Source organism: Ricinus communis, chromosome 10 (assembly GCF_019578655.1).
Source record: "Ricinus communis isolate WT05 ecotype wild-type chromosome 10, ASM1957865v1, whole genome shotgun sequence".
NCBI lineage: Eukaryota > Viridiplantae > Streptophyta > Magnoliopsida > Malpighiales > Euphorbiaceae > Ricinus > Ricinus communis.
In genome coordinates this window covers 16329517-16353620 of record NC_063265.1, presented here as the reverse complement: position 1 = coordinate 16353620, position 24104 = coordinate 16329517, and the positions used below count along the sequence as shown (strand labels likewise).

At 33.0% G+C, this 24104-nt stretch overlaps 6 protein-coding genes across 10 annotated transcripts; 2 read left to right on the top strand and 4 right to left on the bottom strand.

The window, feature by feature from the left end:
* Positions 1–36: 36 nt before the first annotated feature.
* LOC8267164 lies at positions 37–3983 on the bottom strand. 3 transcript variants are annotated; one of them, XM_015725104.3, is made up of 5 exons: positions 3475–3983; positions 2628–2763; positions 1851–2561; positions 1295–1450; positions 37–349 (listed from the first exon to the last, which is right to left on the bottom strand). In XM_015725104.3, the coding sequence occupies exons 1-5, from the start codon at positions 3549–3551 to the stop codon at positions 269–271; spliced, it is 1161 nt and encodes a 386-aa protein (XP_015580590.2). In that variant the 5' UTR covers positions 3552–3983; the 3' UTR covers positions 37–268. The 3 variants fall into 3 exon arrangements, with proteins under 3 accessions (XP_015580590.2, XP_015580591.2, XP_002528749.2); XM_015725105.3 differs by having other exon boundaries at positions 1299–1450; positions 3475–3981; XM_002528703.4 differs by having other exon boundaries at positions 1258–1450; positions 3475–3972.
* A 910-nt stretch (positions 3984–4893) lies between these two features.
* Positions 4894–7720, bottom strand: LOC8267163 (large ribosomal RNA subunit accumulation protein YCED homolog 1, chloroplastic). Of its 2 annotated transcripts, XM_015725094.3 has the most exons (4): positions 7569–7720; positions 6716–7069; positions 6252–6583; positions 4894–5545 (listed from the first exon to the last, which is right to left on the bottom strand). In XM_015725094.3, the coding sequence occupies exons 2-4, from the start codon at positions 6773–6775 to the stop codon at positions 5128–5130; spliced, it is 810 nt and encodes a 269-aa protein (XP_015580580.2). In that variant the 5' UTR covers positions 6776–7069; positions 7569–7720; the 3' UTR covers positions 4894–5127. The 2 variants fall into 2 exon arrangements, with proteins under 2 accessions (XP_015580580.2, XP_002528748.2); XM_002528702.4 differs by having other exon boundaries at positions 6252–7069.
* Positions 7721–8171: 451 nt separating this feature from the next.
* LOC8267162 (glucosamine 6-phosphate N-acetyltransferase) lies at positions 8172–10275 on the bottom strand. 2 transcript variants are annotated; one of them, XM_015725106.3, is made up of 2 exons: positions 10149–10275; positions 8172–8981 (listed from the first exon to the last, which is right to left on the bottom strand). In XM_015725106.3, the coding sequence occupies exon 2, from the start codon at positions 8954–8956 to the stop codon at positions 8483–8485; it is 474 nt and encodes a 157-aa protein (XP_015580592.1). In that variant the 5' UTR covers positions 8957–8981; positions 10149–10275; the 3' UTR covers positions 8172–8482. The 2 variants fall into 2 exon arrangements, with proteins under 2 accessions (XP_015580592.1, XP_002528747.1); XM_002528701.4 differs by lacking the exon at positions 10149–10275 and adding an exon at positions 10019–10142.
* Positions 10276–10279: 4 nt separating this feature from the next.
* LOC8267161 (iron-sulfur assembly protein IscA-like 2, mitochondrial) lies at positions 10280–13236 on the top strand. The gene is made up of 4 exons (XM_048380081.1): positions 10280–10573; positions 11258–11388; positions 11500–11608; positions 12733–13236. Exons 1-4 carry the CDS (start codon positions 10397–10399, stop codon positions 12796–12798), a joined length of 483 nt encoding a protein of 160 aa, XP_048236038.1. The 5' UTR covers positions 10280–10396; the 3' UTR covers positions 12799–13236.
* A 672-nt stretch (positions 13237–13908) lies between these two features.
* LOC8267159 (cytochrome b-c1 complex subunit 9, mitochondrial) lies at positions 13909–15772 on the bottom strand. Its single transcript, XM_015725093.3, has 3 exons — positions 15467–15772; positions 15080–15127; positions 13909–14198 (listed from the first exon to the last, which is right to left on the bottom strand). The coding sequence occupies exons 1-3, from the start codon at positions 15584–15586 to the stop codon at positions 14148–14150; spliced, it is 219 nt and encodes a 72-aa protein (XP_015580579.1). The 5' UTR covers positions 15587–15772; the 3' UTR covers positions 13909–14147.
* Positions 15773–17860: 2088 nt separating this feature from the next.
* LOC8267158 (protein CIA1) lies at positions 17861–23695 on the top strand. Its single transcript, XM_002528697.4, has 10 exons — positions 17861–18289; positions 19254–19400; positions 20382–20600; positions 20738–20799; positions 20998–21063; positions 21205–21276; positions 21369–21431; positions 22043–22112; positions 22569–22652; positions 23197–23695. The coding sequence occupies exons 1-10, from the start codon at positions 18095–18097 to the stop codon at positions 23266–23268; spliced, it is 1050 nt and encodes a 349-aa protein (XP_002528743.2). The 5' UTR covers positions 17861–18094; the 3' UTR covers positions 23269–23695.
* Positions 23696–24104: the final 409 nt, after the last annotated feature.

The window sequence follows — 24104 nt, the reverse complement described above, 5'->3', positions numbered from 1 at the left end:
CTTTTTCCCAGCTAACAAACAGAGTATGGAATTCACTAAGAAAGAAGGGACATTCTCCAGGCTGGTGAACACGCTCCAATACTATTCCAAAACCATCACAACAACCAAAGGCATGCAGATTTGTTATAATCAATTACATGTTACACGTTAAATATTTATCACATGATCATGGGATTGTTTATACATGGCAGCAGACAGAGTTATGCTCCCAAGCAACATTTCAGGGTGGGGAGTTGGGACATTATTTTTTTCTGTTCTTCAATGGGACTTATGCAACTTCTTCTCCATGGATAATTTGCAGAATTAAATTAAGTTGACCGTTTCTAAGCAAATTTGGACACCAGTATCCCTGCATGACAAGTGTCAATTAAGTTAACTAATTTGACATGCTCGTCTCCTGTAAAATAACAATATATATCATATAAATAAAGGCTGAAACATTCTTCTTTTTTCCTCTAATCAAACGTAGAAAAGGTTTTCCCATTGACATTTGTTATGACAAGGCAGAATCCAATAGCAGATAAGGTAACACAAGCATCACAAGAATCATCATCGGATGACTACTAACAAGGACGAAGATACATTGAATAATGCATCACTAAAAAGATATTGAAGAAACAATTATCAGAGAAGCAAGTTTTATTTCTGCTCCTTGAGTCCAAATTTCCAAATTGATTTGGTTACATTTCTCTTTTTCCTCTCAAATGACAAGAATCTCAATGACAGAGAGGCTTATATTTGTTATTATTATAATAGGCTTACATTTATAAAGCATGAATAATTTACTAACCACTCTTTCATGATATCGTTAAAAAGTGTGCTCGACAATCTTAAAATGATCGACACATAAAAGAAGACTGCCTACTCTCAAGCATGCAAGGAAGGAAAAAGCGGTATGCGAGCAAATGAACTCTATAATATAAGTAGATTGCCAAAAAGTATTCTGGTTATCCAACCTCAATCAACTCAAATAGTAGATGGAAAAGCTAGAGATTATATTTATGTGAAGTAGCTAAATTATCCTTAGTAACGTCTGACATTAATAAAATCAAGTGACTTCAACATGCACTATCTAAACAATAATTTAGGGGCTCAAGTACAGATATTAATGAGTTGAAAATGCAAAATAACATCGTCACTTTTCAGTTAATGAGGCAAGGATTTGAAATTTAACATCTAACGCATAGGTAGATGATTAGAAACAAAAAAGCAAGGGAGAAAATCCATGAATTTTGTATGCAAGGGTCAATTACTTACCAAAAAATATGAGTACAAAGATTATTGTGAATATTACTTGCATTGAATGTCGATTGACTTGAATGTGGCAGGGAAATCTTTGATATTGTGCTTCTAGGCTGCCGCCCAGGATCATCAGATTTGCTCGAAATCTAGAGCATAATCCTGTCAAGCTTCTACATCTAGATCCTAAACTTGGTCCCATATGTTGACCCTATCAAAGAAAACCAAGTTAATAAGCATCTACTTCTCTTATGTAGCTGATAATGAAGCATAATTGCTTCATTTATTTTGGCTAACAAAATTTGCAGCTCTACCATAATGTTAATATACATGCCCGGAGCTAGAATATATCAATTTATGCTTTTACTACCAAGAAGCAGATTCTTTTGAGATCCACTTGGTAACACTAAAAGCATCAAGGAACAGTAAAATGTAAGCAGGCTTCATTATTACTCACTTAACATATCAGCGCCACATTCACTACTTCACCAGTGGTATATTAATTCCTCTTACAATTTTGTTTTAGAAGAAATATGGAAAGAGAAAAGCTTGCAATTAGATTTTAATATTTAAGAAAAAAAAAGACAGATTAACATAGATTATTCAAACACCTGTGCAGAATATGAAACATCAATGTATGTGGGAGAATGCCTTTGTTCTTCTCCATCTTTCAACCTCTTTATATAGCTCTTAGTGACCTTGGTCCCCCACATTTTCCATAGATTGTTCAGGAAACCAAAAAAGTTCATTCTACTGTATCTAGAACTGTTTTCATGGAAAACGTTTTTAGGTGTGGCTTCATCAGCTTCTAGATCCCAGTGACCACCATCGCCAGGCCTGTTACAGGAGATGTCTTGGAGATCTGAGCCTAATCTAGTAGTGTAATGTGAACCCAGCTTTTTGAAATAATCATCCTTCGACGCAGAATCATCTGCTTGCACATTTCCACTCAGTTTCAACTTCTCAAATTCTACGCTCCCGTGCTCAACAATTTCATTATCTGTTAAACTTGATGCTGAGGTTGGATCAAGAAATCTTCTCAATATGCTACTATCTTCCATCTCATAATGATTAGAATGTCCAGCGGTATTTCCTCCAATCAGAAACAAGGCTAATCCATCTCTGTCCTGTTCATTTAAATTACCCCATTCAGTATTTCTCATTGAATCTCCCAAAGCCGGGCCAGCTACACTATTCTCCACATGATTTACTTGTTCTCTAATGGCTCTAATGAACTGCCTATGTCTGGAAATCACATCTTCCCTAGATCGAGATTTATCTTGCACAGCTGAGAAGTGAACGGCTCTTTCAAAATCTTCCAACTGATGGCATAAACAACCAGATCATCCAACTAAAGAACAAATTTAGAATCTAATTCAAATATATACCTGCCATTTTGCAGTTTCAAGTATAGTTGCAAGATCACGCCTATGATATTCTATGGACATAAGCAGCCTGGGATCAGGATGGTCACCTCGAACAAGACTCTGATCATGCAAAAGGAGTCGAAAAAGTGACTCCATCCTGCATATTGAACCAAAATCTTATTAAAGTGGTATAAATCTATCAATATTTATAATTTATATCTTGCCATGTTAATATAAGGGCCAAAATCATTCGGTATCACACCTAGCAGTTGAATGAATGATGCAACTATGAGAGAAGCTTATGCTCGCAAAAACATTATCATGTTCCTAGTTCTAAACTAAATACCATTTAACTAGCCCAGCAAATATACTTCTGCCACAAAATCAAAAGGCCAGAGAAGATTTTAGGTCTGTCAGTTAGCCATAACAGGACTATTTTAAATGCAATTGCTTACACTAGATTTTTCAGAAACACCAAAATTCATCACATCCTGCATTATTATAGTATAGACAGGTTATTAAATCTTTGGTGTCCACAATCATATTGAGCTTCTGAAATCAAAGTACGTAATATCAAAATAAGCCCAAAATTCTAGACTACACTAACTCCCAAACGCACCAGAGAATAAGAAAAAAGAAAGGGCAAAAATTTTCAAAATAAGCAATTGCAAATGAACACCAACAATATTCCCTCATAAACCACAATTTCAACAAAAACCAAAAAAAAAAAATCTCTGAATAATACTAATTCATAAATCAAAATTTCACTGCTCTTTATCAAGCACACAAAATAAAGGCAACAATATATTTTCTTTAGAAAAAAAAAAATCTACTTGCAAGAAAGCGGGAAACAACTGTGTAATTTAACCTGTCAGCAGAGTCTTGAACCACTTCAGCAGCTGAGAACAGCGGGTCAGATTCCCATTGATGCAAACTTGATGCCATATTTTTCTTTATCAAGTTCAGGTCTTTAAAAAAACCCAAAAAAAATATATACTCATACAAAGGTTCGCCTTTACTAAAAGTAGATAATATCAAACAAATGGGTTTACTTTAATAGCAGTTAAAGAAAAGAACCTTGTGAAAGATATGCAATAACATAAAGAAACTCAAGTAAAATTTGAATTAATTGAAAAAAAGAGAGTCCTTTTCTGCTTATTGATCAAGAATGAATTAAAAACCCTTTTGATATATTGTGTATATAAAAGGGCTTAGAGCTTCAAATTGAGAATTAAAAAAGTACAAAAACAATTATAAAAATCTAGGTTTTATAGAAGAGTTGGTGCAGAAAAACTTGATGCAAAGCAGAGAGCCAAATGAGGAAGAAGAGGAAAGGGGCTTTTTGATCATTCTATTAAATACAAGGGTGTAATGTGTGAGATTAATACGGTGACGTTCACCTGAATTTAATTTTTGGATCAAAGTGTAACAACTAACAACTTTTTAACTTTCAATTTATTTTACAGGAGGATTTCATGAAATAGCAGTTTAATTGTTCCAAAAGAATAATCTTTTCAAAGTTTAAAATCTATAAGTCACATTTAGCTGGCATTTTTGGAACTGTTTTTAGTTATATATTAAACTATACACTCTTTCAATATATTTATATAATAATGGAAGAAAAATTATCATAATAATTACTAGATACTTATTGCTTAATTTATTCTGACATAATATATCATATTTAATTTGAAAATAAATATTTATTTTATTTTATTAAAAACTAATCATCAACATTTTTTAATTGTAGTTGTTTTCTTTTCTTAAACGGATGATAGATATTTTGCTAAAATTCATTGAACCAGAAGGAATTTGTTTGCCATAATTCAATAACAGAAAGTCCGATTAGTTATTTAAACTTGCAAACTTTTTAAAAGCGTTATAAAAACTCAAAGATGGTTTAGAAAAATGCTGCTGTATCTTTTATTTGTGATTTTTATTTATTTACTGTAAAATCAATACACCGTTAACTACATAACGGCAGTTATTATTTATATTTATTTATATATAACTATAAAAGATATGAGTAAATACCCACTAATCAGTTAAGAAGTTTACAGTAAAAGAGATTTTTTTACTATTTGTTAACCATGTAAATTGGGCAAGAATTTATGAAAGTTTTTCTTGTATCACTTCATTTAGAGGATTTTGATTGAGACTCCAATGGAGAAACTCTTTCTGAATTGAGTAAAGCAATGTTTTTGTTCAAAGAGGACAGCAAATCACAATTTGGAAAATATGGGTTTATAAATCAGCACCACTTTATACAATTTCCACCATATAAAGATTTTGTTGTTAAGGATCTTGTTTATTATGGTCTGCTCAATTCAAATACAAGCACTGCAGATTCTTGTCCAGAACATTCAAAGAGCAATATCAAAGTAGGATAAAACCCTATTCCAATAATCTTCTTCACTTACAGCTAAGCAAAAGAAAATGATGAAATATGATTAAAAAATATAAAATGATAAAACAGAACAGGAAAAAGGTGTTTATAGGTATACATGATGTGCAATTAAGCTTAACCTTTTGGCTGCATTTGTTTCTTTAAATCTTTAAGAGGGCCATAACCTTTCTCTTTGTTCTTCTCTTTGCTACAGCTGCAACTACTCGTGTTCAGATTTGTACCACAATTCAGGCACACACCTTTGCAACTTGCATCACATATTGCATTGTCTGCAATTTCTATATGTACCAAGTCTCTTATGTTCTTCGAAATATCAATTTCCTTTTCTACAGGAGGAAAATAAAACCTATCATCCCAATCAATTGAAGCATCATCGTCATCCTCTTCTTCATAGCCACTTGCTGCAGAAGACTCAAATTTATCTTCACCGAAGATCATTCCCATATCGACAATCTCTGGTTCTTCAATTTGTTCCTCACTTAGTAAAAGAGAGAAGTTGGAGTAAATGCTCCCAGCAGTCGGCACACCACACCTTTTAACATAATATTAACCCAAAATTAGGTTCGATTCTTTTTTTCAATTCTTTTTTTTTAAAAACAACAAGACAAGATCAATAAATAGACAATTTAGTATCCATAAATAATTTTATACAGAGTTCAAAATAAACAATTTGAAGAAAGGACAAAATATCCGAGTAACATGATTTTACAATATTCTGATAACGAATATATATATGCTCCTGCAACAGATTCATCATTAAAATGTCTCGCTTGCCTTATCATGTTCTCTTTTTCTTAGTTGTTTTACTTTTAAGCTTCTGACAAAGCAGATTCTTACTTAAACGGCAGGAGGAAAGTCTAACAAGGAAAAAGCTCAATAGATAACCATACACTTGAAAACTCCAACCAAATTAGCATAAGTCGCACCAGTTTTTTTATTGATGTGGCATCTAACTAGCCATGAAAATTCAAGCATGAAACTTCAGGGTTAACACGAACTAAAATGAGATATAGGCCATTATTTCTATTCAGATAACAGCATAAAGTTCCCCATTTTTTTTGGCAAACAAAAGTAGATAAAATAAAATGACAATTTAGCTAAGTTAACGGGATGTCCTACGACTACAAATCTACAAGTATCCAGCCAGGATAACTCCTCCTATACTAATTTTTTTAGCAATCGTCAAATTTAAAAATATATATATAGCAGCACTAAAAGAAGGATGGGAAACTAAATACCTGTTGCAAGTTAGAGTGAGGACGGTCTTGATGATTCCATCAAGCCTCAACTTTTGCTTCTTCCTTGTCACATCAATGGAGATCTGAACAGGAGTTCCAAGTGGGAAATCCTTCACAGCTTTAGTAACACGCAATCCCATAACTGAAGCCCTTGATTTTGAAACCTCAGTGGAAACTTTTCCTAATCCAAGCCTTTCCAAGGTTGTACAGTACTCTATGTGTGAAACTGAAGGGTTTCTCTTGTAAATAATTGCACCTTCCCATGGTGACTCCATATCTTCAGGGTTTTCTTCCTCCAGATCATCCCAACCCAAAGATACATCAGTGAACTTCTGATTGTTAGGGATACTACGTGAGTTATTCTTATTAGATACACTTAACATACTAGCCCACGAACATTTGTAATGGAAAATGGAAATGCTCGGACTTGATGAAAAGTTTTTCTGATATACCAAAGTGTGTACCTTCTGTTTGTTCCCAAGTGAGGATGGGGCTACTGAGGGTGTGAAGATTAGAGAAGACATTGGTTTCCTAAAGTAAGTCAGCAGCACCGATCCACCACCTTGCACCAGTTTCAAGACTCCAGAATAGTTCTCTCAAGTATGCTTAAAGGTTCTCTAAAGTAATGATACAAAATTCCTTGGTAATAAAGCTCTTAAGCCGACAATACAATATAATGGAATAGGAAAGAGTTCTACAATCTTTAGATATCTTAAATGAAATGCTCAATTACGATAGTAATGCAACTCTGAGGTTTAGTAGGATAAGTCGAGCCACATCGAGAAGGGAGTCGAGAAGCCGATGCTAGCAACCAAAACCTGCAAAAATATAACCCTTTAGAGCAAAAGTAAAATTCTTTGTTTTTTCCCTCAGAAGTTGCTAGCACTTTTCTACCCTGTTCATTCAAGAATTTGTTTGCTGTCTAATAAAAAATTTAATTATAAAAGAAAAAAAGAAAAACAAAAAGAGTTTGGGAAGGAATGCAGGTAATGCCATATAAGACTTCTACTAACAGCATAAAAGAACGACAAGAAATTGAATTTAATAAAATAAAACAGAGGAAAATTTCAATTATTCCATAAGAGCGCATAAATAATTGCAAGACATCGAGTTTAATCATATTCAATAAACAGAAGAAAAAAAAAACTTCATAATTTATACACACTCTTCAAATAGCAGAACAATGCAAAACCCAATTCAATCCACGCTTCATACAGACCAAAACAATTCAAAGACCAAATATCACAAAGCCCGCAAACTACTGCAGACCAATAACAAGGAAATATAAAACATGATGAAGAAGAAGCAGAAGGTTACCTTGAAGATTAAAGCAGCATAATTTGTTAAGTGCTTATAAGAAAGAATTGAGAAATGGAGGAGCTTTTTGAGCTGCACTTGCAGTGAGTATATAGGGCTTATGGTTATGGATAAAAATGGAACGAAGACGAGGAACCGGAGTATTATAATTTATTTTATTTTATTTTTGTAAAGCGGTAAAATACTGAAACGGTACGTTTTGTTTGCTTGATGATTCTCGCATTGCAGAGGCATCTCCAAAATTACATTCAGAACCAAAAACTAATTAATACTTAATTCCTAATTTTAGCTAAATTTTTTTAATCTGTTGTTTCTTTTCTATATTTATTTCGATTTTGGCAGTTAGCTTAATTAGTTAATTGATTAATTATACTACTCTATTAAATTTCATCTTAATTTTTCCTTAATATTTTATTTCAATTTTAGCAATTAGCTTAACTACTTATGTTTGGATATTAATAACTTTTTGTCAGTGGATATCATGAATTTGTTAAAAATATTAATCAATAAATTAATTATTACAATAGTGATATCTTTAAAAAAAATCCAAGTAAATTGTGCATCTCCAGCGAAGGTTCAAACTCTATTGTTAGAACAGACAAGTTGCAGAGAAAGGAAAAAAGATAGATAATCTGAAACACCTTGAGCAAGATTATTAAGACACCGACTCCCTCCTTGAAACATACATTTCTGACTACTTTCACATAAATAAATTTCTCATCTTCACCACCATTGTGTGCTTGGCCTAGTCCTATCACTTTGCAGCCCAACAAATCCTCTAATTTCAGGTTTCTAACAGTGTAAGACAATTCTTGAAGCAACAAAAGCAACAACATGCAGTTGTTCCTTGTACAATTGCACTAGAAATTGATATCAAATACATATTGGTAATTTTGAAAGGATAGATGCAGTTCTCAATTGAAATACTTCACCATCTGAATTTCTTTCTGCCTGTATCCACACTTCTCATAAAATGATTTATTCTCAGTAGAGCAATCTAGAATGACCTTATAGCATCCCATTGATTGAGCATGGTCTGTCAGGAAGGTGATAATCTTCTTTCCCAACTGTTTCCCTCGAGCAGTGGAATCGACCACAACATCTTCAATGTGCCCGACTTCCCCGCAATTCCTTATGAACTTCTTTTCAATAAACACACTCCCAGTTGCAATTATCTTCCCAGATTGTTCATCTTCAATTACACATATAAGATGGTCATCACCATAAGAGCTAATCTCTTGGAACCGGGCTTCAAATTCCTTGTCTGACACAGAATCACAAACTGTTAATTGTTGCAATAACTCTAAAAAACCTTTGCTTTTGTCGGATATCTCCAACCTCCGGACTTGAAACTTCTGTTCACCACTCAATGAGTTATTGCCATGCATCTTTTCTCGGTGAGGCTTTAGTTCTCTGCACAAATAAACAACAATGTCAGTTTTGTTGATACTGAAGCATTGATGAAAGCTAACAACCTAATGAACTATGCTACTTATGAATGCCAAAGGCTTCAATTCTCTTTTATATGTCTGAAGGTTATCAATGAAGTGCTTCGCTTAACTAAAAGAATTGCTTTCAGAAAACATAACCACTTTAAAGTTCAGATATGAAAAATAATATCAGTTTAGTGCAAGGCTGACACCATTGAAACACCTCTTCCTAAATTCTGCAAGGTTCTAAAAATTTAAATTTCCCATTTTGGTATTGGTGGTCTTCAATATCAAAGATACCAGCTTTTACCAAAAAAAAAAAAAATCATAAACCATTTACCATCTCAATTCAAATGAAGGGTTACAGAAATATCTGCTAATTGTTACTTCTTGAGCAGGAATAAGCAACATATTTCCAAACAACAACAGTTTGAAACATGCTAACTGTTCCAAATAATATACTTTACTTCTCTACAAATGTAATGCAAAACCAGTTGAAACAGAAACCTTCTAATTAAATCGTCGAAAAATGATAATCTTATTCACACAAGCCCTACAGAATGATCTTTAAATGAGTCCCCTCTTGGCACAATTGTCAGTGAGCTTTACATGTACAACATACACAAAACCATCAACCTGTGGTGACCCAAGAAGGCTCAAGCTCTCATTTCAAATCAAAATTTATTTGCTTGGAAATCATGCATTTCCTAACACTCGGCAAACAAGTTTATTTCACAATCCAAGTGCACCCAAATGACTAAAACACAGCAAAATGCAGGTTAACATAAATGAGATCCAATTCCCAACCCGCTTCTGGTGTTGCAGTCCAAATATTTGATGAAATAACTGAGATAGCGTGTCCTAGATTATAAATATGATAGTAGGCGAATTCAGAAACCCAATTTTATCCAGTTGGAACAATTTGATAACCAAAAACCAAACGAAAATGGGAAAAGCAGAATCTAAAGATACAAGATAAATATAAAAAATTATCAAAAGACAGATTATTAGAGAAGTTACCTTCAAGAAATATAGTTCAAAATTTTATTGAAACTGATTGAAGGAGAGATGACCGATCTACTGCGTGTTTCTATTCTAACTAAAAAAGAAAAAAAAAAAAAAAAAAACTTAAAAGAAGAGGATAACTCACATACGACATGTCGTTGTTAAGCGGTTAAGCAGAATATGTTATTTTTAAGTGCTGCCCCATATAAACGACATGGCGTATATGGTCCGGACGTGGTGTACCGCCTGTTTGTCAAAAAGAAGAAGCCTCTATCAATTTCAGTTTAAAAACAAGAAGAACCCAGAAACCAACCATAGCTAACACCTACACCAAATCAAAAATGTTAGCTTATTGTTAACTCAGAACGATATAGACAAACAAAAAGAAAATCCATGTCGAGATCGTCGTTGATTCATCGCATAACACCTTTCTTCACTTCTAGGATTCGCCATAACCACAGGCTCCTAAGCTCCTCTTCTGCTCTTCCACAACCTTCTTCTTCTTCTCCTTCTCCTTCTCCTTCTCCTTTTGTTGGTGATGCCATTCACTTGACCGACAATTGCATCCGGGTAATTAATTCTTTTAATCATTTTTATGATTCCTTTAAATTTTTTGCTTTTTGGGTGTTCTTTATGTGTTATTTTTTTTCCCATCTTTGTCCCATTTGTTTTAGGCAGTTTTTGATTTTTGCTATTTTGGGATTTTTTTCTTTGAGCTGAAAGATTGGGGTCTTCTTTTTCTTTTTTCTCTCTCTTTTTCTCTGTGATTAAGAGGACTTATTTGGCTTTGTTAACATTTAAAACCTGGAAGAATGCAATTTCTTGTTGTTTGACTAAACATATAATTTTTTGTTTATATATACGTGCCTGCGTGTGCAATTCGGATCATTTAGCTGAAGGATTGTTAGTGTTAGATGTAGAAAACATAGGTACTTTCTGACTATTTGATGCAACTAAACGTGTTAATGCTAGATTCTTTACTAGAAATTCATTCTATACTTTATATTGACAAGAAAATATCCATGTAATGATGCTTTGAGAGTAGTCGGTTTATAATGCTATTTGCTAATACCAGCTTCATTTTTTTTTTTTTTCCTTTTTCCTACTTGGTTAATAGTTGATTTCCTTGTTAGTATAGTTATTTTCTAATTCCTTTGATGTAATTATAAAGACCATATCTTGGGATCTAAAAATCCGATCATATTCGTGTATTTTTCATTATATATTTACATTAAGTCGATGAATGTCTTGTAGAGGATGAAAGAACTGCAAGTCAGTGAAGGATCAGCAGAAGAGAAAATGCTTCGCTTGGGTGTCGAGACTGGTGGATGTTCTGGTTTCCAGTATGTATTCGACTTGGAAAGTAAAATGAACCCAGATGACAGGTGTTGTGTTTCTTTTCAATTTTGTGTGATCTATTGCTTTCAAGTTTCTTCTTTTATACCAAGATCTCGTGTAGTTTCCTTATGGTATTATCTGGAAGTTGTCGACTGCAGGGTTTTTGAGAAAGAAGGAGTCAAATTGGTGGTCGATAATATTTCATATGATTTTGTGAAAGGGGCAACTATCGACTATGTTGAGGAGCTGATTCGTTCTGCTTTTGTAGTAAGCTGTTCCATCTTTTCTGCTGCTCAGTTTACATATAAGTTGAATCTACACATAACACAATACCAAAATTTCTGGCTTGTTTTATTCAGTTCCATTTTGATGGAAGAGAGACTAAGTTCCACCAGGCTTTAGTTATTTAATTTTCAATTTAGAAAAAATGCTCTATACTTGTATGTCTTTTTGTTAGTTTCAGGACAGATAGATTTTGCCTTTTCTTTTTTCCTTATTCTGTCTCTTCTTGAAAGGGGGAAAAAAGTTGTGCAGAGGTTTTAAGGGTAAAGATTGAGGAATTCATCGGTCATGCCGAAACTTCTATAGGATTATCTTGAGATTCGACAAGAATGAAATGCTATAGCATAATATGTAATTTAACATTTCTTAGGAACTCACTAGATATCCCTGGTTTCACATGACCTATGCTTTTATTAGGCAGATAACAAAAAAGTACATAGTGCCTGTGCAATTATGGAGTTTATAACTGGCACCAGTATATGTTACTACATATGTGGTTTACTTGAGTGAAGAAGAATCTGTTATTGGCCTGGTCACATGAGAGAGAGATAAGTACTAGCACCAGGTCAAAGATCTTTTTCTTCTTTACCCGGATCCTCAGGTGATAAAGTTCAGAGAGAATAAGATAGGATGATTTTATGAAATTCTCTAGGTAGACCTGGCTCATTGCTTTTGGCGAGTGTCTGCTTAGAATGCTTAGAAGTACATCGTGTTGTTCAGTATTTTGGATACTGACATTCTTAGACTGTCAATCATATTTGTTGACTCTCTAATGAGAACAAAGATTATTTTGAAACTAAGATGCTCATCTTTTTTGCATGGCATTAAGCACTACTAATTGTTTGAAATGGGAGCAGATGTGGATATAAGTTTGAGCAAAAATGTGGTATTCACAAAGATTATAGATGAGAATATGGCTACAGTAACTTGGCAGAGTGCAACGAGGTCTATCTATATCCATGACTAGTAGTTAGCTTGGATGCCCAATGCATATCCTTGGTTCCAACTAATGCATATTCAGACTAAGTGCTTTGCTGTGGATACCTCTCCTTAATTCAATAACTCAACTAGAGACTGCAGCAGAAACTGAATTCTTGTTCCATGTGCAGGTGACAACAAACCCAAGTGCAGTGGGCGGCTGCAGTTGTAAAAGTTCTTTCATGGTGAAACAGTAGAACTAGCAATCTATTCCATATACATTTTCAACACCATTTAGAGTTTGGCAGAACTGTGGAAGACTTTGCAGAAAGGCTGAGGAGCTGAAGCAGCAACTTTCTAAGATAGCTCAGAGAAGAAGGTTTCTAGAACAACTGCATTTACCTTCTTGGATTGCATGCGGAGCCGTCAGCTAAATAGGATTGTAGAAGTCATCAGCATTGATTTTTAATGCTCATTGAATCTATTTTTGACATAAAAAAAATAAATTCTCCAACAATTATTAATTGAATCCAATTATTGTGCCTATTCCTTGTATAACAATAATGTAATGAGGGCCTTTTTGTATTCTATCATCGAAAAACTTACATGCTCCTCTCTCATTCTTAATCTGCGATACATTGTTTAATAAATCACAGATTGCAGTTAAATTTTTGCAAGCTGCAGGTTCTCTTTTACTCTTCACCTTTTTTTCCTTTGTCAATATTGGAAGAGGATAAACAGAGATTGAACTGAAGGAATGAGTTGTGAGATGATAGTATTTCTCATTTTCTAAGGAAAATGAATTGGTTGTGGTCTGAAATAAGCTGAACAGGGTTATCATAAGCTAATAATTCAATCAAAAACCATACTTACAAAATCTAAACTCACAATGTTTCTCTTTTCGAATATATGATTTAAACATTTCGTTTGTTTGGACCCTCAATTCCTGGATACGTAAAGTTTGTTACTGCATAACGTAAAGAAATCATATCTATCGTTCTTAACCTTGATTAGATTTTTCAAGAGTCAAGAGATACCATCTTTGTTCGGTAAACACATCCACAAGTTTGTGTTCCCCCAGTCCAATAATTATATTGGCGTCTTGAATGTCATAAATGATATCATGAACATGATACGAATACATCTCTGGGGGAGAAACTATACCATTTTGCAGTGCAAACGTAGAAATGGTCCGTTAACTTGCTAGGTCAAACTCAACAGAATTGCATCTCTAGGCGAGTGATGGGTGCAAAATGGTACAGTTACAACAACTATAAGGACTACATATTAGTGGGACAAGGTTAGGAGGTCTGGAGCATTGCATGATAGTCGCGCACAGAAAAAGAAAAAAGTACAAAATCAGCGGCTAAGAGAAAAAAAAGATAAGGGCCGAGATCATATTGAAAAGAATTCAGTAAACTATATTGTTCTCAGCCAAATCGCTGTAACCATGCACAGTTATGCTTGTTGAATAGTTCTAGAAGAAACCCAAAGTTTAGGATCAAGTCTGGAGCACCAAACAAATTACACTTATTGCAAAAATTGCTATCCCTTACAGTGATGCTTACTCCAAATATTCAACATGGAACTTCAAAATAAGTTCAACTCATTCCTCTGTTGGCCTTTGCCCTAAAACTGGAATATCTTCATATCGTTTCTGCAGCAGAACAAAAAGCACAAACATGAAGCCAGAGGTAATACCAGTAAAGAGATTTAGGAATTGCAGTTAGGCGTCATAACTTGAGTTTCCTTCAGCCCCTTCAGGTACTTAGTTTGAAACACTAGCATAATTGATTCACAATGTGAATTAGAAATAGGTGCAAGCAAGCAGATCAACATCTCAAACCTAATATGCGAAATATATGATTGCAGCACAAAATGTGCAGATGTTGACTCTATATGCATGTGTAGATGTGTATGTCTCAAACCAAGCATTAAATAAATAAAACTCAGTAAAGAACACAATAAGTAGGAATAGTAGTTATTCTTAAATAATTTTTGTTCCACTTTATGGGCACAGAATAACCATTCCTAAAAAAGTTTTATACTCTATTTACTATATATCCCATTGCATAAGAATTTTATCATGAAAATGAAATTAGAAATTAAAATTTGAAATATAAATTGAGTGTCTTCTTCCTTGAAACTTTTCAGCCTCCAGAGCACACGAATATAACTAGAGATCTACCAAATTCAAGCTGTAGCCAAACATGAATCCATGTGCGAAACCACCATCAACCAATCTGGAGCTCAGAGCTCAGTTCAAATTGATAATAGTAGTAACAACTATTATATTTGAACCTCAAAATGCAATAAGCCAAGAATCAATCTCACGAAGATGAAATTCTGGTCATATATATCTGCTTAAATAAAGTTGCAAAGTGGTCATTCTTTAATTTGCCAAGGAAAATATATTCCACAAAGTTAAAGAATAATTATTCTTTGTTTAAACCTGAACCAAGTCTTGGAATGACTATTATATTCTTTAGCTATTACATGAACCAAACAGGAGATATAGACGATAATAGAGATACCCACCCCAACATTGTTGTATTCCCAGAGCTTACGAACTCCATAATCCACAGCCTGCACCCAACAGAATTAATGGCATTATAAGCAGGTATCAAAAAAAAACTCTTTTAGGCTTTTAAGCTAAATCAACAATATTTATTAAGCCAATTGCCCTTTGAATTTTATTATTAACTTTCCGTAGAACAAATTAAGAAACTATACCGTGAAAAATTTCTGATCCCACTTCTCATATCATACATAACATCTTTTGATTAATACTACGGACAACAGACCACCTAACTCTGACTTTGTTAAATCAATCAATTCATTTCTCATAAATCAATCATTTGATGAGCCCATAATCAAATAATATTAAAATAATCGATTAAGTATAAAAAGTTTCATAATCCTTACCCGTTCACCGGCAAAAGCGCCGGCGATGACGAAGGTGACGTAGATGGAGTTGCGGCGCATGATAAGCTTGTAGATACCTTCAAAGATGCCGCCTTGACTTCTTCTAACCGGATACTCCATGGCCACTGGATTTGATATCGTCCCTTGGATCTGAGGTCTAGGGTTTGCAGAGGGCAAAATATAAAAACGGAGATTGCTGATTTGGGAATTGTAAAACGATCATATGGAATTGGTTTATCAATGGCGATATTAAAACAAAAACCCGGGTAGTCTGCCGGTTGACCCGATCTGTTGGGCCTAAAATGGATGTTTCGTGAAAAGGGGCTCTAGTTGGCTAGCAACCTTTAATGGACTCCAATCATCAACCAACATAATTAATTCTAGTATTTTTTAAATAAAAAAGATTATAAACTTATAATATTTGATTAAAACAATTAATAATATTTGAAAATTATTTTACTGAGTATATTTTAATGAGGTAATTATGAATTATCATATTTCGATTTTGGATCCTATATTTATTTTATATAAATATACAAATCAAATTATTTTCAATAAACTATATCATGCTAAATTTTCTTTTTTAAGTACTTAGGTGTTGTAATTTGACGGTTTTTTTTTATTAAGTTAGGTTTTTATTATGTAAAATATTTCATATCTAAAAGTTGTAAGATGATTAACCATTAATATGTTGAAAACTCTAGTGAATTAAGACTTATCTTATTTTATTTTCATTTTCAGTCTTCTTTGTATGATATATGTGCATATGTTATTTATATATATCAAAGCTATTTAGATTACGAAAGCCATCTTTAAATCAAATATATATGTTAATATTGATTTCTTTTAAAGTATTTAAAATATTGATATTTATGTGACTTTTGACACAAACGTTTTACTAATTTATTATGAAAATATTATTGTTTAAGTTTAGTGTATTGTCTATACTTATATACTAAATCGATAGATAATTGACACATATTTATTAGTTTTAAATGATGAAGTATATGTCAATAATCTAATATCAAAGTATAAAATATTTATAAATAATAAAGTATGCGCCGATCATCTAATACCAAAATTAAAGATGAGCATAGATCTCGATGCTTCCCGCTTGAACCAAATAATCGTACCGAAGAGTATCATAATCAAAATAACCGAAAGTTTTTATAACCAAACTAAACTGATCCGAAAATATTTTACTATTACGGTATAATACTGATTTTTTAATAATATCCGTATAAAAAACGTACCAAAACTGAGTCGTTTTATACTGATTCAAATCAAACCATATAACTGAATTTTTTATATATATTTATTAATAATTATATATATTACATAAATAATATCTATGAAATATTAACTATGTTACAATAGACTCTGTATTCTATAAATATATATATATATATATATATATATATATATATATATATATATATATATATATATATATATATATATATATATATATATGTAATAATATTTGTTGGATAGAATATGTTATATACTAATATACTATATATTTAAACTCTAAATTCTTTTTCACTAATACCATCTACTGCAACAGCTAGTTGCATGTCACAAATTTCAATTCACACGCTTATTTTCTCACATTTAAACTATCGATTCACAAATCATAAGTTAGCTGCATCTCTCACACTTAAAATTGAACTTATATTTTAATGCTATATAAAATTTGTAATTTTTTATTTAAATACTAGCATTTCACAATAACATAAATTTTCATAGTTTATATATAAGTATTAATTTATTATATTTACAAGTGGATTAAATTATAAAGCAAGTTGTTCAAGAATGTAATTGCAATTTTATCTAATTTCAATTCTCATACTAATTTCATTCAAATATCAATCATATTTTTTTAATGTATTTGATTAAAGGTAAGATCTAAAATTATATTTTCTATAAATATTAAAGCTAAAAATAGCACCGAATGAAATTTTATTCAATCGAAGAAATTGGTTCAATTCGGTTATAATGCCATTTATGTTTAATACGGTACTGATACTTTAAATTTTAAAAGAACCGATATTTAGTACGGTATTTGTGATTTATAAATAACCGAATTAGACAAATCTGTACTTAGCCCTAACTAAAATCTCATATTTACATATCATTCTCCTATTAGTTACAATATATATTCAAATTTAGATAAAAAAATTTCTTTTTAAATGTAAGAAAAAGGGAATTTTAATATTAGAAACTATAAAATTAACTTACAAAAACTTTACTTCCCTGACCTAAGAACTTCAAATAAAAAGAAGAGGTACTTTAATCACTATTTTCTTCTAAATTAAAAGTTGAGATTTTATCTCGAAAAAACTTGGCAATCGCCGTCTGGTGAGAGTATATATATAGAGGCACGAGTAAGCCACGCTCCTCCTCTGTTGTTTTACGCTGAGTCGGCTCGGCGCGCTTGCAAAGCTTTCAAGGATCGACCTGTCGTCATTTTTACTGTATCAAAACAAATATAAACTTTGCTTACCTTTCCAAAATCCTTCGATCATCGCTTGCATCTATCCAATCGATCACTGTTTAGTTTTCTCCAATCAAAGCTCTAAACTACCAACTCTTAGCAACTCTTTTTTTTTTTGTTGTTAAGTGATTATGGATTTAATCGACACTAACTTTGAGCTTAAAGAGATTCAAAAACTCCATGGTCATACTGATAGGGTTTGGAGTCTCGCCTGGAATCCAGCCACCAGAATTGGCGGTGCTCCGGCGGTTTTTGCTTCTTGCAGTGGCGATAAAACCGTTCGAATCTGGGAGCAGTCTCCTTCCTCTGGCTCTTTTGATTGCAAGGTTTCGTTTCTCACTTGTTATTTTCCTAGTTTTATTTTTTCACTGTATGCATGAGTAAAAGTGAGAAAAGAACTCGATCAAATGATAATTAGACTGAATGAAGTTACTTTTCTTTTTAGAATCACACTTGGTTGTGTAATGCTATAGAATTTAGATCATATTTTCTTTTTTCTTTTTTGTCTTACAATAATAATAAGCATCTATTTATCAAGTAGTAAGGGAATATGCTTTAATTTATAAAGGCGGTGTATGATTGCATATTGTCCATTTGTAACCGCTAGAGTTCTGATTTGTGTAGAATTTTTTAAATGCTAGAGGATGTACTAGGTTTATTTTGTTTCTTGTATTAGAACTTTCTAACTAAATGAAGCGATAAGCTAATAAATTTACAGATGCTCGATCAATAGGAGTTCCAGAGTTTATATTTCTTTGTTTTTCTGTATGCTTTCTGTGATATTGTATTGGCATTGTTTGGAATTCATGCAAATCATGTAATTTGTGGAACTACTCATTTTGGGAACAATTCATTTTGTTTTCAAAATTCTTTTTTTATTTTATTTTATTTTTATACTTGTTTTTTGTATGTAAGTTGAAAGAATTGAATTCTAGCAACTATGGCATTTCCAAATATGAAAATTGACTGAATGGAATTAAATTGAACTGAAATCTTGCACTTTTAGACTTTCCAAAAGCTAAGACAAACATTCATCTTGTTTCTTTTCAAATATAAAATAGATGCTGTCTGTTTTAATTAACTAGCCAGTTTCTCTACAGTCTATCCGTTAAATCTTGATATCAATGCTTGGACTTTTGTTCCTTGCTATTTTTCTTTTCTTTCATTCAGTTTGAGGCCTGGTTTTCAATATTCACTGGCAATCAATGTGAAAATGGAATAATATGTGCGATTGAAGTTGGTTGGTTGGTTTTAATTTGTAATTTATAATGAGATGATGTGATTATGCAGGCAGTTTTGGAAGAAACACACACTAGAACAGTTCGATCTTGTGCCTGGTCACCATCTGGGAAATTATTGGCTACTGCAAGCTTTGATGCCACTACTGCTATTTGGGAAAATATTGGGGGTGATTTTGAATGTGTTTCTACTTTGGAGGTTTGTCTTATCACATTTAATGTGTTATTCAAATTCTCTCTCATTGGCTGTTACATCTTTAATATTCACATGCATATTATTATTATATGTTGAGATTATAGCAAATCCTGGCTGCCCCTCCCCCTTTTGGCCTCCTTTGCATTGAGGACTTCACAATTTATGATTTTGTTAGAATCTGTTGAATCAAAAACTAGGATTTTAATGGAGTCGTGGTTTTGAGAAATTACATTATGAAATCGTGATTCTAGCTCACATGCTGAGTTGGAATGCAAGCCAATAACATTATAGTTCCACTTTTCCTTTTATTGCAAGGATAAGGAGATATTATACAGTGAAGTGCGGAGTTGTTATTCCACATCATGGAATGACGAACCAACTGTGGTCCTACACATTTTCTTACAAATTGTCTTGCGCATTTCTTTTATATATTTAGGCTCATAGTTGGTATGCCATTCCATGATGTTGAATCATAGTTCCATGGTATTAAGAGAGGATGGTAGTTTATTTGGTGAAAGAAAACAGAGGAAGTTTCTCAAATCTCAACTGTAACTACATTAATTACGTAACTTGTCATGTGTCAAAATGTAATTAGCTTATCATTTTAATTCAGCATGTGAGTTGGAATCATGTTAAATGTCTGACTCCATGGATTTATGTAGTCTCTCATGTTTAGTGTGCATATAAATCTATGGATTTTGAGGGCACTTTGAAATAAAAATGTTAGTTATAATCCCTCATTTATTAAATGAGACATTTTGGCTAAAATTCACCTTCTATGGGGTTTTTTAGAACCCTCAGTTTGAGAAACTTCAATGGATGATTGATTTTTCCAAATCCATGGATTTCAACCAAAGTCTGCTCAACCAAACTATAAATTTATATAAAGTACCAGTGTTTCTCAGTATTCCTCATAAAAATCCCTCAAACCAAACATTGCCTGTAATTTATGATGTTGCTATTTTTGTCTTGGCTGGTAAACAGGGTCATGAAAATGAAGTCAAAAGTGTATCTTGGAATGCCTCTGGGTCTCTGCTTGCAACATGCAGTCGAGATAAGACCGTGTGGATTTGGGAAGTAATGCCAGGAAATGAATTTGAGTGTGCTTCAGTATTGCAAGGACATACACAGGATGTTAAAATGGTTAAATGGCATCCAAACATAGATGTTTTGTTTTCTTGTAGCTATGATAACACTATTAAGGTACTGCTAGGATTAATTTGCATTTGGTTTCTCAATTTTAACTTCTCTCTGATATTTTTATTTACATAGTTGGTTGCCATTCCTCCTAGATGTCAATTATTGCACTAAAAATTGGTAGAAAACATTGTCATTTGCAGGTTTGGGCTGAGGATGGTGATGGTGATTGGCACTGCGTCCAAACTTTGGGTGAATCTAACAAGTACTATTTTTATGTCTCTCTTAGTTTCCATCCTCTTCCCTTAATTTTTCCTTTTATGTCTTCTATTGCACTATTCTCAAGTTGATATAATGTGCACTTGATTTCTTTTGCATGGGAATATGCTTTTGGTGGGCCTATTGACAATTCTTTTGCTATATGGTAATTGTCGTAATCTAACATGGCTTATATTCTTTTCAGTGGTCACACTTCCACAGTTTGGGCACTTTCTTTTAATGCTGAAGGAGACAAAATGGTTACCTGTAGGTATGTGGAACTCCTTTTCTTGTTTAAGTATTGATTGGGAATTTAGGATGATTATAATATTGATGCTCTGGAATTCTACCACAAACAAAAGGATAATAATTTTTGCAAGGAAACTAAAATAAGATGGAATTTATTTTGCAGCGATGATCTTACTCTAAAGATATGGGAAACAGATATTGGCAGGATGGTTTCTGGTGATGACCATGCATCTTGGTGAGGAACATGCACCTTATTTGACCAAAATTTTAATGTTGTTTCGGAGGTTACACAAACTGCCAATGGATAATAACATGATTTGCTTTCAGGAATCATGTTTGCACACTTTCAGGTTATCATGATAGAACAATCTTTTCAGCTCACTGGTCAAGGTAGTGAAACTTCGATTAATTGCGTAGCTATTTCCTATGCATAGTTGTATGTGAGATTATAATTTCTGATTCTATTCCTTTTCTCTCTTTCTTTAATACTTATTGCACATAAAATTTTTATCAATAACAAATTATTCATATATGGCTGTCGAATGTTCAGTTCTCATTAGCTCTTCTGGTATGGATAAAATAGACATTTGGGGTTGCTCTTTATTCTTTGACATATATATATATACCTTTTCAGTTATCTATGATGTTACTCTGCAAAGTGAAAAGGATAAGCAAGGTTTTATCTGTTGACCTGCACCATTAACATTTAAGCCAGAAGACGGACTAATATTACCCTACATGCTTTCATTTCAAAAATAAGAGCTATTTGGCTTTGCTAACATTACCCTACATTCCTTCATTTAAAAAATAATTCTAATGGTAACAGGCCTTTCATTTGATTCAAGACTTCAGTTTGTCTTGTTAGGGATATCATAGAATCTCCAAGTACATGTTGGAATTTGTCCTTTATGCACCCTTGTATTCTAATATCATCTGCATCACAGATATTTCTTTTATCTTCTGATATTGAATTGATAATATTTGGGATACGAATGTGGCAGGGAAGGTATTATAGCCAGTGGAGCAGCTGATGATGGTATTCGATTTTTTGTGGAGAGTAAAGACGATTTGGTATAGTATCATTTCAACCTCACATTTGTTACCTCTAGTTATCAACATAGAAATTGATCCATACTTTATGTTGTTATTGGAGTAGCGATGTTGCTTGTGATGCATGTCAAAGTATGTGCACTCACATATGCTATGCTTGATTTATGAATTTATGCATGTTAAAAGTCCTTGCAGCTATTGGATTTAGCAAGGGAAGAACAAAGTTGAACAATCCTGGATTTACATTATGCATCAAAAGCGTATACGATATATAGATTTAATCCAAATGAAACAATAAAATTATTTGAGCTATACATTTGGAGGATCCTGAAGTAACATAAAGACGTTTGATTTTTTTCAACTTCAATTATGGATCCTTGGAAGTCTTATATGCCTTAATTTTCTGGCTTCATATTGTGTTTATTAAGTTAGATAAAGATAGATTAAACTAAAAGGAGATGGTTTTGTTTGTTACAGGTTAATGGCCCTTCATATAGACTACTGTTGAAAAAAGAAAAGGCTCATGATATGGATATAAATTCAGTGCAATGGGCCCCTGGGGTAAGACTTCATTTAGAGATCTGTGGATTATATTCGTGAAAATTAATAATATTTGTACTGAGCTGAATGCGGTCATTGCATAATAGTAAATGTGGGTGGAGGGATCACCAGGTGTTGTCATATAGTAATGGTTTTAATTTTTCATTTTGTGAAATGTAACTTTATCGCTTACCAGCTTCTGATGACTAATTGATTAATCAACCATTTTTAATATACTGTTCTCCCACTCTGGCTACTTAAGGAATTGCTCACAAACGTCTCTAGCAGCTTATAAATTTCAGACTGTTCCTTCCACAACACTAATGGCTTTTGGTACCATAGTTGTACTTTTACAAAGGTTTTAACTTTAATCAGATCTCGGAAGCAGGGACAAGGTGAGAAGAGACGGTGGGGATGAAGAGATTACATGTCTTAATTTGATTAATTGTCATATTTGTTTCTCTGCTTCTCCGTGTTTCTCTCTCTCTCTCTGGTGTCTGTCTCTATAAGAATCTGTTTGTACGATTGTAACATTTTCCTGTATATTGTTGCTGATACCTGACAGGAGAACCGGCTTCTTGCTTCAGCAAGTGATGATGGAACTATAAAGATATGGGAGTTGGCAACATTAACCTGATACAGCTATTTTTAGTATTAGTCATCTTTTTTTGCCTGTTCTTTTACCCCTTTCATCGAGGTTTGATATGTATGATTGATAAAGTTGTAGGAGCGCTCTTTAGTCATGTGATCTATGGCCACAGCATTATATGCTTCGTTCTTTTTCTTCTTCTCCTTTTTTTTTTTCTTTTCCATAAAATCAAGAAATTTGATACATGTATAAGCGAGTTGTCAAAATGATTGCCTAGTAGGGTTGTTGATTGTTACAAAACAGGTTACAATTTTGCTGAGAAGTTTTGGTCCTCCTGAAATCAATCCCTCTCTCCCATGCCCCTTCTGATATTAGAACAATACAACTCGAGCCACTTTTATGTATTTATTTATTTATTTAAGAATTTAAGGTACCAACAAGTACTTGCTGCTGATTATTATTAGTAGTAGTATCATTTTCCATGAGTTTCTTATTTAATGATCTGACTGATTGCTAACAAATCCCTAGCAAGTAGGGAGATACCAGATCTCAAAATCATTTTCTTAGGAATCAATGGCTGCCTTAGGACACTGAATTCCATGGCTGCCTTTTGTGACTTGGTGAAAATTCTATTAAGAGTTAAGCGAGTTCTTTTTTTTTTTTGGGGTTTATTTAAAAGTAATTTAGGTAAGTACGGATAAGAATGTTTAATTTTTTTAATTTAATTATTTAGTGTAAAAATTCATGTAATTTCCTATTCCATTGGTTTTAGAATCAAATGTTTGTAATGGTCACGACCGCATCTATATATCCAAACCCTTCCAAATTATGGTGGGGTGGACACGAGTTATCCACAATGATTCTGACCTCCACCAAACGTTGTG

What these genes read in the sequence shown, in the direction of transcription:
- LOC8267159 (XM_015725093.3), bottom strand. Translation starts at nt 15,586, where the DNA reads ATGGAGTATCCGGTTAGAAGAAGTCAAGGCGGCATCTTTGAAGGTATC. An exon ending in GCGCTTTTGCCGGTGAACGG is followed by an intron (nt 15,128 to 15,466) that starts GTAAGGATTATG and finishes TGTTGGGTGCAG; the next exon opens with GCTGTGGATTATGGAGTTCG. An exon ending in GGGAATACAACAATGTTGGG is followed by an intron (nt 14,199 to 15,079) that starts GTGGGTATCTCT and finishes GTTCTGCTGCAG; the next exon opens with AAACGATATGAAGATATTCC.
- LOC8267161 (XM_048380081.1), top strand. Translation starts at nt 10,397, where the DNA reads ATGTCGAGATCGTCGTTGATTCATCGCATAACACCTTTCTTCACTTCT. An exon ending in TGACCGACAATTGCATCCGG is followed by an intron (nt 10,574 to 11,257) that starts GTAATTAATTCT and finishes AATGTCTTGTAG; the next exon opens with AGGATGAAAGAACTGCAAGT. An exon ending in AAAATGAACCCAGATGACAG is followed by an intron (nt 11,389 to 11,499) that starts GTGTTGTGTTTC and finishes TGTCGACTGCAG; the next exon opens with GGTTTTTGAGAAAGAAGGAG.
- LOC8267163 (XM_002528702.4), bottom strand. Translation starts at nt 6,775, where the DNA reads ATGTCTTCTCTAATCTTCACACCCTCAGTAGCCCCATCCTCACTTGGG. An exon ending in CTCACTCTAACTTGCAACAG is followed by an intron (nt 5,546 to 6,251) that starts GTATTTAGTTTC and finishes TTATGTTAAAAG; the next exon opens with GTGTGGTGTGCCGACTGCTG.
- LOC8267158 (XM_002528697.4), top strand. Translation starts at nt 18,095, where the DNA reads ATGGATTTAATCGACACTAACTTTGAGCTTAAAGAGATTCAAAAACTC. An exon ending in CTGGCTCTTTTGATTGCAAG is followed by an intron (nt 18,290 to 19,253) that starts GTTTCGTTTCTC and finishes GTGATTATGCAG; the next exon opens with GCAGTTTTGGAAGAAACACA. An exon ending in GACAAAATGGTTACCTGTAG is followed by an intron (nt 21,064 to 21,204) that starts GTATGTGGAACT and finishes TTTATTTTGCAG; the next exon opens with CGATGATCTTACTCTAAAGA.
- LOC8267164 (XM_015725104.3), bottom strand. Translation starts at nt 3,551, where the DNA reads ATGGCATCAAGTTTGCATCAATGGGAATCTGACCCGCTGTTCTCAGCT. An exon ending in TTGAAACTGCAAAATGGCAG is followed by an intron (nt 2,562 to 2,627) that starts GTATATATTTGA and finishes TTATGCCATCAG; the next exon opens with TTGGAAGATTTTGAAAGAGC. An exon ending in TCAATCGACATTCAATGCAA is followed by an intron (nt 350 to 1,294) that starts GTAATATTCACA and finishes CTTGTCATGCAG; the next exon opens with GGATACTGGTGTCCAAATTT.
- LOC8267162 (XM_015725106.3), bottom strand. Translation starts at nt 8,956, where the DNA reads ATGCATGGCAATAACTCATTGAGTGGTGAACAGAAGTTTCAAGTCCGG.